General features: G+C 33.6%; 1 protein-coding gene across 1 annotated transcript in view; it reads left to right on the top strand.

Moving 5' to 3' along the window:
• LOC110024714 (calmodulin-binding transcription activator 4-like) overlaps window positions 1-14,767 on the top strand; it is a gene marked incomplete at its 3' end in the record, with an annotated part of 118,150 nt that overhangs the window by 93,788 nt on the left and 9,595 nt on the right. The window contains 2 exon segments of the mRNA XM_020724834.1: window positions 2,863-3,342; window positions 4,832-5,508. Coding sequence (XP_020580493.1) covers window positions 2,863-3,342; window positions 4,832-5,508 — 1,157 coding nt within the window.

Genomic DNA, 14,767 nt, shown 5'->3' with positions numbered 1-14,767 from the left:
TTGTTGTTGTTGTTGTTGTTGTTGTTGTTGTTGTTGTTGTTGTTGTTGTTGTTGTTGTTATTATTATTATTATTAATTTAACTATTATTATTATTATTTAAGAAAATTTTGAAATGTAGATTTATTTTTTTTACATCCTAAGAGAAATTATTGATGTTTTTGTTTGCTCGCTATTGACACGACACATAGTACTCGCTCGCGTTCCCTATTTTGCTTGTAATCTCCACGACTCCCCAATCATGTACTCATCCTTGTTGTCTTCTCCTCTGCATGCATTAAATTCTAACTAATTGTTATTCATGTGAGTTCTCTTGAATAAAATCTGCAAATTGCATAATTGAGCTCGGCTCAATGCCCTTCCTTTCTATTTTCTTGATTTTGTCTGTCGCTGCTCGTGAGTGCCAATAATCGAGTAAGAAAGGCAGAACAAGGGATGATGATGATGAACCGAGCAGAGGTGCAAAATCTGAGAGGAGAAAGTGACTTCCTCTACGGCTGAGCAGACACAAGCGAGAAAGAAAAGGTTCTCAAGCTCTAGCAAGTAATGTGTAGATTTTGTGTGAGAACTCATGCAAACAGCAAATAGTCATACTTAATACGTGCAGAGGGGAAGACAATGTGTATGGGCATGTGATTGGGAGATTCATGTTGATTACAAGAAAGGTTGCATATGCAAGTGAGGGTGTGCCATGTAGACCGCAAGCAAGTAGGGCATCAGTATTTTTTCTTGGAATCTAGGAAAGGTAAATTCAAATTATAGTTAATATATTTCAAATATTCTTAAATAATAATAATAATAATAATAATAATAATAATAATAATAATAATAATAATAAAATTATAATGATTTAGAGAGATTTATGTCAAAAAAATCATGTGAAAAATTTAATATTGAAATTGTTCTATTTAATTTAAACTAACTAATTTATTGTAATTACAAGGATTATATATTGTATTTTATATTTTTTAAATTGATGATTCAAGATAATTATAATGAAAGTAAAATGATAAAAATCTAATCATGATGATATTTTTTTACAATTTAAAAGTAATGTTAAGTTATGAATAAATTTGAAATTAAGAAATGGATGGTTTATTTGAAATTTAACTAACTAATTTATTGTAATTACAAGGATTATATATTGTATTTTATATTTTTTAAATTGATGATTCAAGATAATTATAATGAAAGTAAAATGATATAAATCTAATCATGATGATATTTTTTTACAATGTAAAAGTAATATTAAGTTATGAATAAATTTGAAATTAATAAATGGATGGTTTATTTGAAATTTTAAATTAAATTTTGCATGCAATTATTAAATTTTAGTAGAAATTAATTGGTTCTGGGATTAATTTTTACTTTTGCGTAAAAAGGAAAATAATAATGAATGAAGAATGAAGAATACTAATTGAATAGGATAGTTAATTTTGATAATTCTTATAAGAATTTGTTGAAAATAGAAATTAGACTTTTAAATAGCTCACTATATGGGTAATAAATAAAGTTTATCTGATAAAAATATTAATAAATCAGGACATAAGATAAATGTGCACTATTTAAAGGAAATAATTTAATATAATGTCCATGTGTATAATTATATGTTTTTGAAGTTTAGTGGAGCGAAGGACAAAAAGTTAAATGTAAATCATTGAAGTTGTGGAGAATACTCGTGTTCTAAAATCTGGTGATATTATTACTTCATCTATTTCTAATGTAATAATGATTGTTATCTTGTTAATCATTTTTGCGATTTTTTGTTTATGATTTAACTCTATTAGAAATAGATTGAATCTATTGAAACAAATGATATGAATTTTTTTTTATGATTTACTTATTTATCATATATATTACATAGAATTAATTATAATAAAATGTGCAATGACGTGTTGAATTTAAATTAGATGACTTATATAGTTATTTGCATGAGCTTGATTGACTGACGGAGGCCTTCTCTAGCTATGATCACTTTTAAATTATTTCAATTGAATAATAAATTTGTCAATTATGTTACGTTGATTCAATATGTTTGACTAGCATGCATATTATTTTATTTTCTTTATAAAATTATTGTAGTTTAGGAATATGAATATTCACTGACCTGTTGATAACCCATTATATTTTTAACTAAGATTTCAAATTTAAGATTTGAATTAGAAAATGAGCAAGAAAAGAGAAAATATTTATAAAAGACGCACACAAGCTAATGAAAGATTCATAAATGTTTACTTTTAAGTTGATTTAAATTTTATTTCATTGGACTTTTTTTCGTTTTTTTTTTGATGAATTATTTATTAGGGGTAAAATTTACAATTAGTTTAATTTTACTGTTCAGTCATATGTTTCTGTCTTGAAAATTTCAAGCCGCGTACTGGGTCATAACATATAACCAATTGATGACATCTCTCTTCATTGTTGAAGTATTTTTAGGGCTCATTTTGTTGCTTGTAGATAGAAATATTTGTTTTCATGAAAAATGAAATCATTACTTTGGAGAGATATTGAAGGTATCTATAGAGTTTGAGTACATTGTTAATTTCTAAGTTGCATCTAAATAATAGAGTCTAATGAATCTTTGTTTTTCAAAACACGTTTCCTAATCTGAACCACCAAACCAAAACCTTAGAATTGTTCTCATAAATTTATTAATCCCAAAGGCTCTCACACTAGAATTAAAAAGGGGATGTACCTATTTTTTAAACCTCAATTCAATGGCAAACTTAACTGCATGTACTTATCTAATATTTTATGAGAACTTAAAGGGATATGTAGCTTTTATTGGTTGTGCGTTGCGTTTTTTTCTTAATTGACGGTTTAGTTTCTTGATCTTATTATTATTTTTTTTAACTATTCTGCAGCAATTTTTTTCAGAGGACAACTCATTTGATGCTCAATTTGAGCAATCGGAACAAATTAATTTGTGGTATCCAGACCATGCTGGTAATTTTGCAGAAGATATGGCTTATGGAATTGACATAAATTCGCCGCTACCAGCGGCTATAAGGTTTTCTTTAGGCTCAGATAGTCTCGGGACACCTGATTCTCTTGCTGATCTGGCAGCAGGTGAGCTGTGTGACGCACCAGACACAACTGATGTTGGACCAAACTCCATTGCAGTGTCAGTCCAGAAAGAAAATGGCATCGACTTCATGGGTACTATCGGTATACAGGATAGGAATAATGGATATTATTCTGATTTGTTGGTTATGTATTCTGCTGATCAAAGCCAACATGAAACCCCCCTTGCAAAAGAACTTTGTATAAGTACGCCTCAGAAACTACTATTCAGGATTGGTGAAATTTCCCCAGAATGGTCCTTTTCTTTTGAGAGCACCAAGGTATATTCTCTTAAAAGTGTCAAAATATTTCACTGACCCTTATAGGGAGATATTTTAGTTCCGAATTTTATAAAAGTGTCAATTTAATCCCATGCTATATAAATATAGGCTGAAATAGTTACAGCGAGTACTATTTTAGCCCTAATTAAAAGTATATGGAGACTACTTTGATGCTTTTATAGACTGGGACTAAACTGGCACTTTACTCTCTATGCTTTTAAGCTTAATATGACTAATAATACTCTGTTTAACCACCTACTCCAGTATTCAGGCTTGTGAATTTAAAAGTATAAGGCGTACCCAATACATGAGGCTGCCATCTAGTATGTGTTTAGGGAAGGGTGATGTATGAAGTATTATCCTTCAGTTTAGAGAGGTTGTTTATATGATTTGAAACTGTCATCTCCATTTAGTTATGAATGCAATTTTACCATTGCTCTTCCCACTATCATATTTTAAAACGTGATATATTTAAATTTATGCTTTGAAAATCCCTTTTTTTTCTTGTGTTAATAAATGCACTAGAGCAAAGAGGCAAAAACTTGGTACAGAATTGTGAAGTTAAAGAAATTCTAACTGAGTTTGTGTACATGTTGATATTGGGTTGGCTTCCATTGGGAAGGTGAGGAGCATAAATGATAAGTTGTTGGCTTGCCAATGCATTTGGATGGATGGGTGTGTACTTTTCTAGAATTGAATACTTAGGCTATGCTTAGCATGGTAAACATAAAAATTTTGATGCAACTCTTGCTCTTTTTCATGTACATCTAGGGGAGGGAAATGATTCTTGCGACTATCTGTTTTCTCACTCATTCTATTCTCATCCTAGAATTCTAAATTTTTTTACCAATCTAAACAATATGGCTTGCATGGTACACCAGAAATGATTCTCGTATGCTATAGACTTATAGTAAATTATTTGTTTTAAATAAAATGCTTCATTCTATGAGGTGGTGGATCACTAGACGGCCTAGTTGAACCTAATAAAATAATGGATGGGTACCCATTCTTAACATCTATGAGTGAATCGGTAGGCGTTTCTACTATATATCAGGAATCTTTTTTTTTTTCCTTCGCTTTCTCATTTGTATTTCAACAATCTCTTTATTTGAGTCTTCATCCATCACTTACCCTCGGATGAAAGTTTATCAAATCCATCAAATATCATACATCAAGAGCACACTGTACCACATAAAGAATACATGGAGTATCCCGTTCATTCTTACAACATGCTTGACTATGATAGGGAAGTGAATCAGCAGAAGCCCGTGTTAAGCCCAAGAAAATAATGCATAGGCATCTATCAACCTTAAGCTTAAGCCAACAATCTAGAGCCACTGTTAATATATTAGGAACTCTTATTTTTCATTTAACACAAGACTTTTTTATTATCATTTATATCTGAGCGCACTTTTCTTAGACAAACTTTATTTTCTCCTTACAAGTTCTCCTTTTGTACTCAAATTATTGCATAAAAAACTCTCTTCAGGTTATCATCACCGGAGAATTCCTATGCAATCCTTTAGCATATAGTTGGGCAGTAATGTTTGGTGAGGTTCAAGTTCCCGCAGAAATTATTCAGAAAGGAGTCTTACGTTGTTGGGCGCCTGAGCACTCTGTCGGAAAGGTTCCTCTCTATGTAACATCTGGAGATAAAGAATCATGCAGTGAAGAACGAGAATTCAAGTTCTGCGCCAAATCTGTTACGAGTTCTTTGGAACCCTTACATCTTGTCAATTCAACCAAAAATCTTGAAGAGCCTTTGTTGCTTGTAAAATTCGTTCATGTCCTTTTATGTCAATCTGATGATTTGTCTGTTGCCAAAGGTTCTTGCCCAAGAGAAACTGAGTGCTGCAGAAAGTTTAAGGCAGCAGAGGAGCAATGTTTAAAACTTCATGAACTCCAAACTGAGATTTCTTCAGTCATTATAGATTTGATTCTACAAGAATTAATAATAAATAAGTTCCAGCAGTGGCTCTTGTCTAAGACAAATGCAAAGGAAGGTGGAAGCTGTTTGCTTTCCAAAAAGGAGCAACAAATTATCCACTTGATTTCTGGTTTGGGTTATGAGTGGGCTCTAAAACCAATTCTTGATGCTGGCGTTGGCATAAACTTCCGAGATGCTAACGGAAAAACTGCTCTTCATTGGGCCGCTTGTTTTGGAAGGTAATGAGAAATTTCTAGATTTTGAGCTAAATAATTCCCTTAATTCTTTTTAAGGATGAACACAATTTATTTTGCATGTTTTTTTGTAATTTCTCTTTTACTGAGCAATTTAAGGACTTGTTTGGAATCAATTTTGTTTTTGTTTTTTTTTCTCTTTTATTTTAAAAACATATTTGTTTAGTGTATTTTTTATAATTTTTTCCTGAAAATGAATTAACATGTGGGCTCTGAAAACTCTGACCGCTCCTCGGACTCTGTTATTTTTGTTTTTGTTTTGTTTGTTTGTTTGTGTTGTTGGGAGAGCTTTGAGGGTCAAAATTTTCAATAAGCGGATTAGATTATAGATAGGACACTATCCAAAAATTTCACTCTCATTTTGCGAGGGCTTTCTGATGGTTGGGAGAGCTTTGAGGGTCAAAATTTTCAATAAGTGGATTACATTATAGATAGGACACTATCCAGAAATTTCACTCTCATTTTGCGAGGGCTTTCTGATTTGGGGTTCGAAGTTTCTCATAGGCGCAAGCCCTTAGGGTTATGCTCATCTTAATAAGAGGAGAAGAGGAGAACACTTTCAATTAAGGCTAGTCATTAAGAATTGAATGATCAGTATATAACAATAATAGACGCTGATTTTATTGAAATAGAAATGATATATTGAGGTTCTATGAGAGAGCCAAAAAGGGGCACCCTACCCATACGATACAAGTACAGTAATACGCCAACAAAAAGATATAGATAGACTCAATAAAAAGTAAAACAAATTTAAAACATATAGAAAACAAGTAGCTAGGGACGAGTGAGTTTAGTTCTGCCTCTTTCTTTGGTTTTAGTAGCGGAGCCATTTTAAATTGTAAAATCTATCACTTGAAGTTTAAAGTTGATGGAGGGGGAAATGATGACAAAATCCGATCAATATCTCATGGTTTTGTCATCCCGTGTCGTCATGGTCTCTAATCCATATAGTTGGAGGAGGTAGTCGGCTCAACCTAACTGAAAGATTTTTATCAGCAACTATGGGTTGTGTTGTGGGGTTATTATTTGTCTGAGGGGACAAATTTAAGTGTACTTTAGCTTACAGAAGGCTTTGTGTCAATCAATTGTACATTTATAGCATGTAACTCAAAGGGTAAAAAGTCATTAGAAAACATACAAGTTGCGGTGACAACCGTAATATGATGATGTAATTTGGCGGCAAGCATCTGGTCAGAGGGTTTTTGTCGTAACCTCTCCTTTGTGGTGTTATTGATGACAAAACTATGTGGATAGAGGACTTGGGTCACGTCCTTACTGGCATGAGATTATTTTGAATGTGAAAAAGGTGATACACTCAATACGTCATTCGTTCTTTGTGAGTTGAAGTTATTCAGAAATTTGTCACCCTCAATAAATTATTGTTGAAGGTGGATGAATTTTGCTTTGAGTCTTAAGTGTTTGATTTTTAACTTAGTTGTTTTGTTGATTTTTTTTTTATTTTAATTTCTTAGGTGAATGACTTTAAGTTGAATGTGTTGATTTGTTATTTTGATAATTTGATTTGGAATTTGAGCTAAAAACGATCTTTCTGATTGAAATATTTTATCAAATTGACCATTATCGTGGATTTTCATTGCTTGATTTGAAATATGTTAACTTTTCATTCTACTCATGAAGGATCGGATTTAGTATTTAAATATGATTGAAGTTGAAGCTTGTCAGCTTTGTTACACTTATGGAAGATCAGGTTCTAAGTTATTTATATATATATATATATATATATATATATATATTGAAAGCCCCAAGGGCTGATTTTATTGAAATAGAAATGATATATTGAGGTTCTATGAGAGAGCCAAAAAGGGGCACCCTACCCATACGATACAAGTACAGTAATACGCCAACAAAAAGATATAGATAGACTCAATAAAAAGTAAAACAAATTTAAAACATATAGAAAACAAGTAGCTAGGGACGAGTGAGTTTAGTTCTGCCTCTTTCTTTGGTTTTAGTAGCGGAGCCAGATAACAAATTTTGAAGAGTCTTGTCATTATCAGGAGTAACTAAAGTATCATCCATTAAATTTTCAAGTTGGAGTGTGCCTCCAGCCTTCTTTCGTCGAGAAGTGTAAACTTATCATTCTTCATCTAAAGACTAGCTCATGTGATCCTCGGTCTGATTTGATGTTAGAACCGCAGTAGAAGGAAAGGCAATCGTTGTCACCGCGATAGGTTCCAGTGTATGTGAAGTGTGAATTGTTATCTCTGCACCTGATGCTTCCTGAATAGGAGCTGCAGGACTATCTTGATTTTCGGTTCGAACATTATTCGTTGTAGTATGGTCAGGTGAAGAAATCCCAGGGGTAGACACCAACTCCTGTCTTGTGGTGATTCCCTTCATTCCCTCCTCAGGTTGGTTGTCATCAGGTTTGTTGAGAGAGTGCTCAGGCACATTAGATTCCTGCTTTTGATTATTGGTTCTCAACTGTGGGTGCAATCTGAAATATTTCTCCTGCGGGTATTCAAACATCTTGCAGTGATTGCAGTAGTAAGGTTTTTGTTCCATAATGATTTTTTGTCAATAACCATTGTGACCAGATCTAAGTCAGATTTCTTCTACATCTGGTAGTGTAACATCTCTTTCAATCAAAATCCTTGCAATAGAGGATCTTGAGAAATGAACTGTATGTAAGTCTACTTGCAATGGTTTTCTAAGGATAGTTCCAATTGCATATAAGATAGGTTGGTCAAAGAATTGAAGCTTAAGTTAAGGTAATGAAAACCAGATAGGTGCAATTGGAGGTTCTTGACTGGGATCAAATTTAGGGGTCCATTTAAGCAATTTTCCTGCTTTTGATTATTGGTTCTCAACTGTGGGTGCAATTCGAAACATTTCTCCTGCGGGTATTCAAACATCTTGCAGTGATTGCAGTAGTAAGGTTTTTGTTCCATAATGATTTTTTGTCAATAACCATTGTGACCAGATCTAAGTCAGATTTCTTCTACATCTGGTAGTGTAACATCTCTTTCAATCAAAATCCTTGCAATAGAGGATCTTGAGAAATGAACTGTATGTAAGTCTACTTGCAATGGTTTTCTAAGGATAGTTCCAATTGCATATAAGATAGGTTGGTCAAAGAATTGAAGCTTGAGTTCAAGTAATGAAAACCAGATAGGTGCAATTGGAGGTTCTTGACTGGGATCAAATTTAGGGGTCCATTTAAGCAATTTCATATGTTTTCCCTTGACTGTGATGAATTTTTTTGAGAAAATCCTCGTGTAATTTTTTTCTATGTTCAGCTGTATCATAATATGTCTTCCGTCGAAATGACCCACCTGTCAATCCCCAACCACTTTGAAATCTTCATAGACCTTCTTGATGATCTCTATCTTAGGGCAACCTAATTGGAACTTTCCAAGTAGTGTAAATTAGTATTTTCCTGCACGAGTTAAAATTTCAGCGTTAGAGAAGAATATTGCTAGTTTGCCCGCCTTTTACTCTACTTTTTTTATGAGATTGCAATCGTCATTTTCTGCAAAAGAATCGTAGTATATCTGCAGGAATACCAGACTATCTGCGAGGTGGAAAGGGAAGTTGCGTTTATGAACCACTGTAGCATAGGAGGGTTTGGCGGGATTATCACCGGCGACGACAACAATGTAGGAAAACCCTGAGTTCATTAGCATGCTTCATACAAGCACTGTAGCAAATGGTGCAACTGGTACGCGAGCAGTCGAGCAGTAGAGCAGAAATTGTAGCGGAGCAGTCGAGTTGCCTTAACAAACCTGCAACGCGAAGTGCCGCAAACGCGAGCCACAGACGACGTGATAGACAAGAGAAGACGATGCAGAAGGCACAACGCAGCAGGCTCGATGATGCGACGACGCAGCAGGCGAGTAGGCTCGACGACGCGAACACCTCTGTCAGCCAGAGCCGAATACGAAAACGGAAAGGATCGAAACGAGCTAGCGAAAACATATGTCTGTTTCGAGCTAGGGTTCGCAATGAGCTGAAACCCTAGCAGAGCGAAGAAGAAGACCCATCGTTGTATATATATATATATATATCTGTGTATCTGTCTGTGTCTGTGTCTGTGTCTGTGTCACTTGAAAATAAACCCCTCCGGTTGGAATTTTCAGTTAACACGACCATCGTCGGGAATTTAAATATTTAATACTTTTATATTTGAAGGTCATTTGAGCTTGTTAGTTAAGGCTTTTTAGGATATAAGTCCTATCGACTCATGTTCTTATAAAGAGGATGTTTGGACTTGGTGATTTTGACTTGCAAGTTTTTTTCTTTATGATTTGGTCGTTTATTGTTAAATTTACTAGACTCGGTAACTCCATTCCTTGTGAAGTGGATTGGACTAGTTGGATGAGACTTACATCCTTGTCTTGTAGACAAGACGGTTTGAGTGCATAGTTTGTCTTGAATTTGATTACAAAATATGAGGAGTTTTAACTTTAGAATAACCATAAATTTTCTCAATATACTTTTGTATGCTTATTAGAGCAAAAACTATTGAGAGCAAGTTTAACTTTAACCCGCACAGCATTCTCAGATTGTTTAAATTTAAATACTTAGTTCATTTTGATGGAGCACATATAAGCTTAATCCATGTATTTGAATATCTTGAAGAGTTTTATAAGCTTTATAGACTTGCACAAATTTAAACCATGAATTTAATATGAAATTTACATCAAATTGCATTTGAAAATTTTAAAAATATGTGTAATTGACTTACTTATTTAGACGTCTTAAAGCATGCATAACTCAAGGGTATCTTAAGTGTTACTCAACTAATTCTTAAGAGTAAGGCTCATATCTCAAGAAATTGCATTGGACTTAGGAAAACCACAAAGTTTACTCAACTAATTCTTAAGAGTAAGGCTCATATTTCAAGAAATTGCATTGGACTTAGGAAAACCACAAAGTTGATATAAATTTTGAGATCTTTCAGAGCTAAAATACTTGCAAAAGATATTTATAATTTTGGGCTTTAAAAAGGAAGCACCTTATGTCTGCTTACAAATTAGAATCACAAATTTGATGACGATATTATGAAGTCTTAAAATTTCCATGCTTGAATTATTTTCGAATCCTATGAGCCTAAATTTGAAAGCCTAAAATTTTAAATATTTTTAAGCTTAAAGAGCCTAAATTTCAGTAGCTCAATATTTAAATTATTTTTAAAATTTTAAGAGCCTACATTTTAAAAGCTCAAATCCCATATATTTTTAAAACCTAAGAGCCTAGAAATTTTAAAAGCTAAAAATTTTCAAATTATTTTAAATTCAAATGATTCTTATAATTTTTTTATTATCATTACATAAGCTTGAAAATTCAGGGGTTTTGGTTGTTTGCAAGTCCAAATCACCCAAAATTTCGGCAGTCTCCTGACGTCAACCACCATCAAGGGGCGTCAGGAGAATGTCAGTCTTCTCAACTATTTTAAAAGACTCGCTAGTCAATGTCGTGAGACGCTACAGTCGGGGAGCAAAAATACATATTTAATGGGCTTTCAATTTACTTGCAAAAATTGTCAAATCACAAGCAAGCATTTCCTTGAACTGTACTTTACTTTCACCAAATGATACTTAATTTCTAAGAACAGATAGTCACGTTTCCCAAGACAAATATCATTTAATAAAAAATTTTCAAACGAGTCCGCGATTTTTCCCGGACTGTACTTAATTCCCAAGCACAAGTACCGGTGTTTCTTCGAATGGTCATTTTAAAAAAAATTGCCTAAACCCATTTTATACCTTTTCAAACGAGATCAGCGATGGCTCCATATTAGAAATTACAACTTGAGTGTGATGTGTCATAGCAATCACATCTTCTATAACTGCCAGCGTATTTGTTGTTGATGGTAGATGTGTCAAGCTTTTCCAGATGTGAGCAATGTCACTTTTCCTATGAAGTGTACTATCTGCTGTATTTTTATGCTTAATGTATCCATATCATGACACTATATTCCTTCATTATTTCGAAGTCAATAAATCTATGACAAAATGGTGTTGAACTTGTATATATCACTCCGAGTTTATCTGCATTGAGGCGTCGAATACATCTCAGCGCTGTTGAAGAAGTTCATGACGGTCTCGAATGCCTCTTTGAGGGGGCGGTGAGAATGTGGGATTAAGTTCTGTTCTCCAAAATCCATGGTACCTTAGTGGTTTTGGATTAGAGCGATGGTAGGATGAGAAAAGTGGAAATTTTGGTTGTCTTTATAAGTCGCAACACCATGATACAAAAAAATAATATACTATTTTAAGTATCATTTTTATGTCTACTTTTGGTGCTATTGCACTTTAAATAAAGGTATTTTTTGTGTTTTCTACGGTTTTCAATGTTGATAATTTTTGATGATTTGAACTCTGTTCTTCATTTACTATTCTATCTGGTCAATTGAATTGTCAAAATGTGTTGAGAAACATATGTTCTAAAAAGGAGATATGATTTCTACAACAAAAAGAGAATTACATTTGATTTCATGGAAGAGTATGTCATCCATGGGATGGTGTGCAAATAAATAGGAAAAATATACTTCGTTGGATTTAGAATTGGAAGATTTTAAGATGACAGATTATAATTCCTAATTTGGTTCAGTTGATTGGAAACTAATGCGAGCATGTTAGCCCTCAGGTGAGGGAGCAGTGGGAGCTCTAAAGTGACAATCGGTATCCTCCCAACCTAACCACGGAATTATGGACTAAACTCTGGATTAGTCAATGTTTTTTATAGCGCTCGGAAGAGGGTAGAGAATAGGATTGCTTCTATTTAAATATATTTTTCAAATGATTTCAATTTTTTCACAAGCCATATTTTCATTATAAAGGGGAAGAGTGTTTTCTCATACTTGAACTTTTCGTCAACAAAACCTTTATTTTATTTCAGCAATTTTACTTTTGAAAGTTTAGCATCTAGTTTAACTTAACTATTGTAGTTATACATCTATATATTTAGTAGCATTTCACTTGAGTAGTTCAATTTCAAACTTCATACTTTACTTTGTTTTTATTTTTTATTTTAATTTAAGAATAGAATATTAATAGCTTGTTTATATATATTTTCAGCTTCCCTGTGGGATTGATATCTAGGACTCCATTAGAGTCTTGCATTACTTGAACGATAATATATTTGCATTATATGTAGAAGGGAATTGAGATTTTAAAAGAGGTTTTAAAGATAAATTATTTTCATTAAAGTTAAATTATTGTTTGGGTTACATTGCATATTTATTATTAATTTAATCTCAAGTTTCTGCGCTTCACACCGCCGTTGATTTCTCGTTTGGAGCTAATCACGACGAAATGATCGTTGACAAGAAGGAAATTTGGTTCTCTTCATGCATCGTGATTCGGTGTTGCTTTCCAAGTGGAGAGGGGCTTAACAGAAGAGAGAGAAGATTATTTATGTTATGTATGTCGTGATCTAGTTACCTTGTAGGATGTAATCCCATAGTTGCTTTTTTGGTTGGAGATCCGGTGAGAGGAAGACAAAAGAAAGCGGAAGGAAGAGAAATATGAGAGTTCGGATATTTTTGTATGTCACGATTCCGTCATTACCTTCCTAGCTAGCCCTAGTTACGACTGCGCAATTGTATCCAGAGGAGATGCACAGGCGAGAACATGGAAATTGGGAGTTTTGGAGGTCTTGTCTGCTGCAATACCTTCATTCTTCCTGCTCGAACTAGAAACCCTATGCAATACCGTTTCATCTTCTTCCGCTCGATCGAAGCAGACCGTAGAAGCCCTGCCTCCATGTTCGCAAAAATCCAAGGAACCCGGTTTCTATGTTCACTTACACCACTAGCAATACAGTCGCACCCAGGGCTACCATGGTATTTGAACTTTTAAAATATTTTGATCAGGATATCTATGGTAGCTTATTATCCATTATCTGGATAAATGTTTTGAATAGTCATTTGAATGACTCAATCGTTTCGTCTGACAAAAAGCGAACTTTGAATAGAACATTCTACCAGTGTTGGTTCACACCCACAATAAGAGCATAACATAAATTATATTTATTCAATCTTTAGCTTATATCAAAGATTATGATATCTCCAAAGCAGTCGTAATCAAGTTTGGACATTTCATCACTCCATAAGAAACTTAACAGATTGTCAGACTCATCAAATTAGAAGTCTCACACAAATATGATATCTTCAGTTTGTCTCTCTGTAAACAGTTGCAGTAGAGAGTTAGCGTCTCGATATTCAATTCTATCTCCTCTCTCTTTGTATGAAATTATAGGCATCCCTCTTGATGCATTCAAGACTCTTCACTCCTTCGGCTTCTGTAGTTAAAAAGCAAAATGCATCAGTGGCTCCAAACCCAAACCCTATCATCGATCTGAGCACATTTGCATTGATGTCACTTATATTTTTGCTGGAACGCAATAGATGTTTATAACCGACCACCGCCAAAGGATGGTTATGGCTTTCTATAAATTTTTTAACCGACCAGTTATCTTCGACATCAACGGCATATCGAATCATGGCTAGACAATCAGTTTGTGTCTGCTCTTTTGAATTTTACGGTGTTATTCAACTTCGAGTCTTTCTTGAAACCAGTCTTACCACAAATAAAGTCTTTTGTCTTAATCTTCTTCGAATTCGGCCAAAAACTATTGTAGTCTTTTTGCACAGTAAATTCAATATGGTGTATATAGGCACAATATTGTTCAAATGTTTCTTTTTCATTATAAACAACTGCGCGAAGCAAACTTTCTGTGATTGGATCATTGTAAACAATTTCAGTCTCGGTGAACTACAAATTTATAGAACATATTAAACTCTATTAGACATTGAAATAATATCGATCGAATAGTACAAGCTCAATCAAACCAATACATTCCACTTGAACCTTCAAAGTTTAAATGACACTGGAATAACACCAAAATAACACCGGATTAGCACCACAAAATCACATCAATAACATAGGAAGAACATCAAACTAACACTTTAAAATCCGTTGCATTACGTATCCAGTAATCCAAGTAATAACGTCGCAATAATAGTAGAATAAAACCGTAATAATACTACAATAATACCACGAAAACAACAAGATAACCCTAAACCCTAGGCATAGGCGCATCAATAAAACATTCAAATTACCCAACTAACGACAAAACAATAACGCTGAAAAAAACCACTATGACACAAATAATGCCTAAATAAAATGTTCCACTCCAACAAAAAAATAACGTTGCATATCCAATAATACAATACTAACACCGCAATAATACCAGACTAACACTATCTAAAACCCAT

This window comes from Phalaenopsis equestris, unplaced genomic scaffold (assembly GCF_001263595.1).
Source record: "Phalaenopsis equestris unplaced genomic scaffold, ASM126359v1 Scaffold000270, whole genome shotgun sequence".
NCBI classification, from domain to species: Eukaryota; Viridiplantae; Streptophyta; class Magnoliopsida; order Asparagales; family Orchidaceae; genus Phalaenopsis; species Phalaenopsis equestris.
Note: the sequence above shows the minus strand (reverse complement) of the source record. Positions and strands in the feature narration are given on the sequence as shown.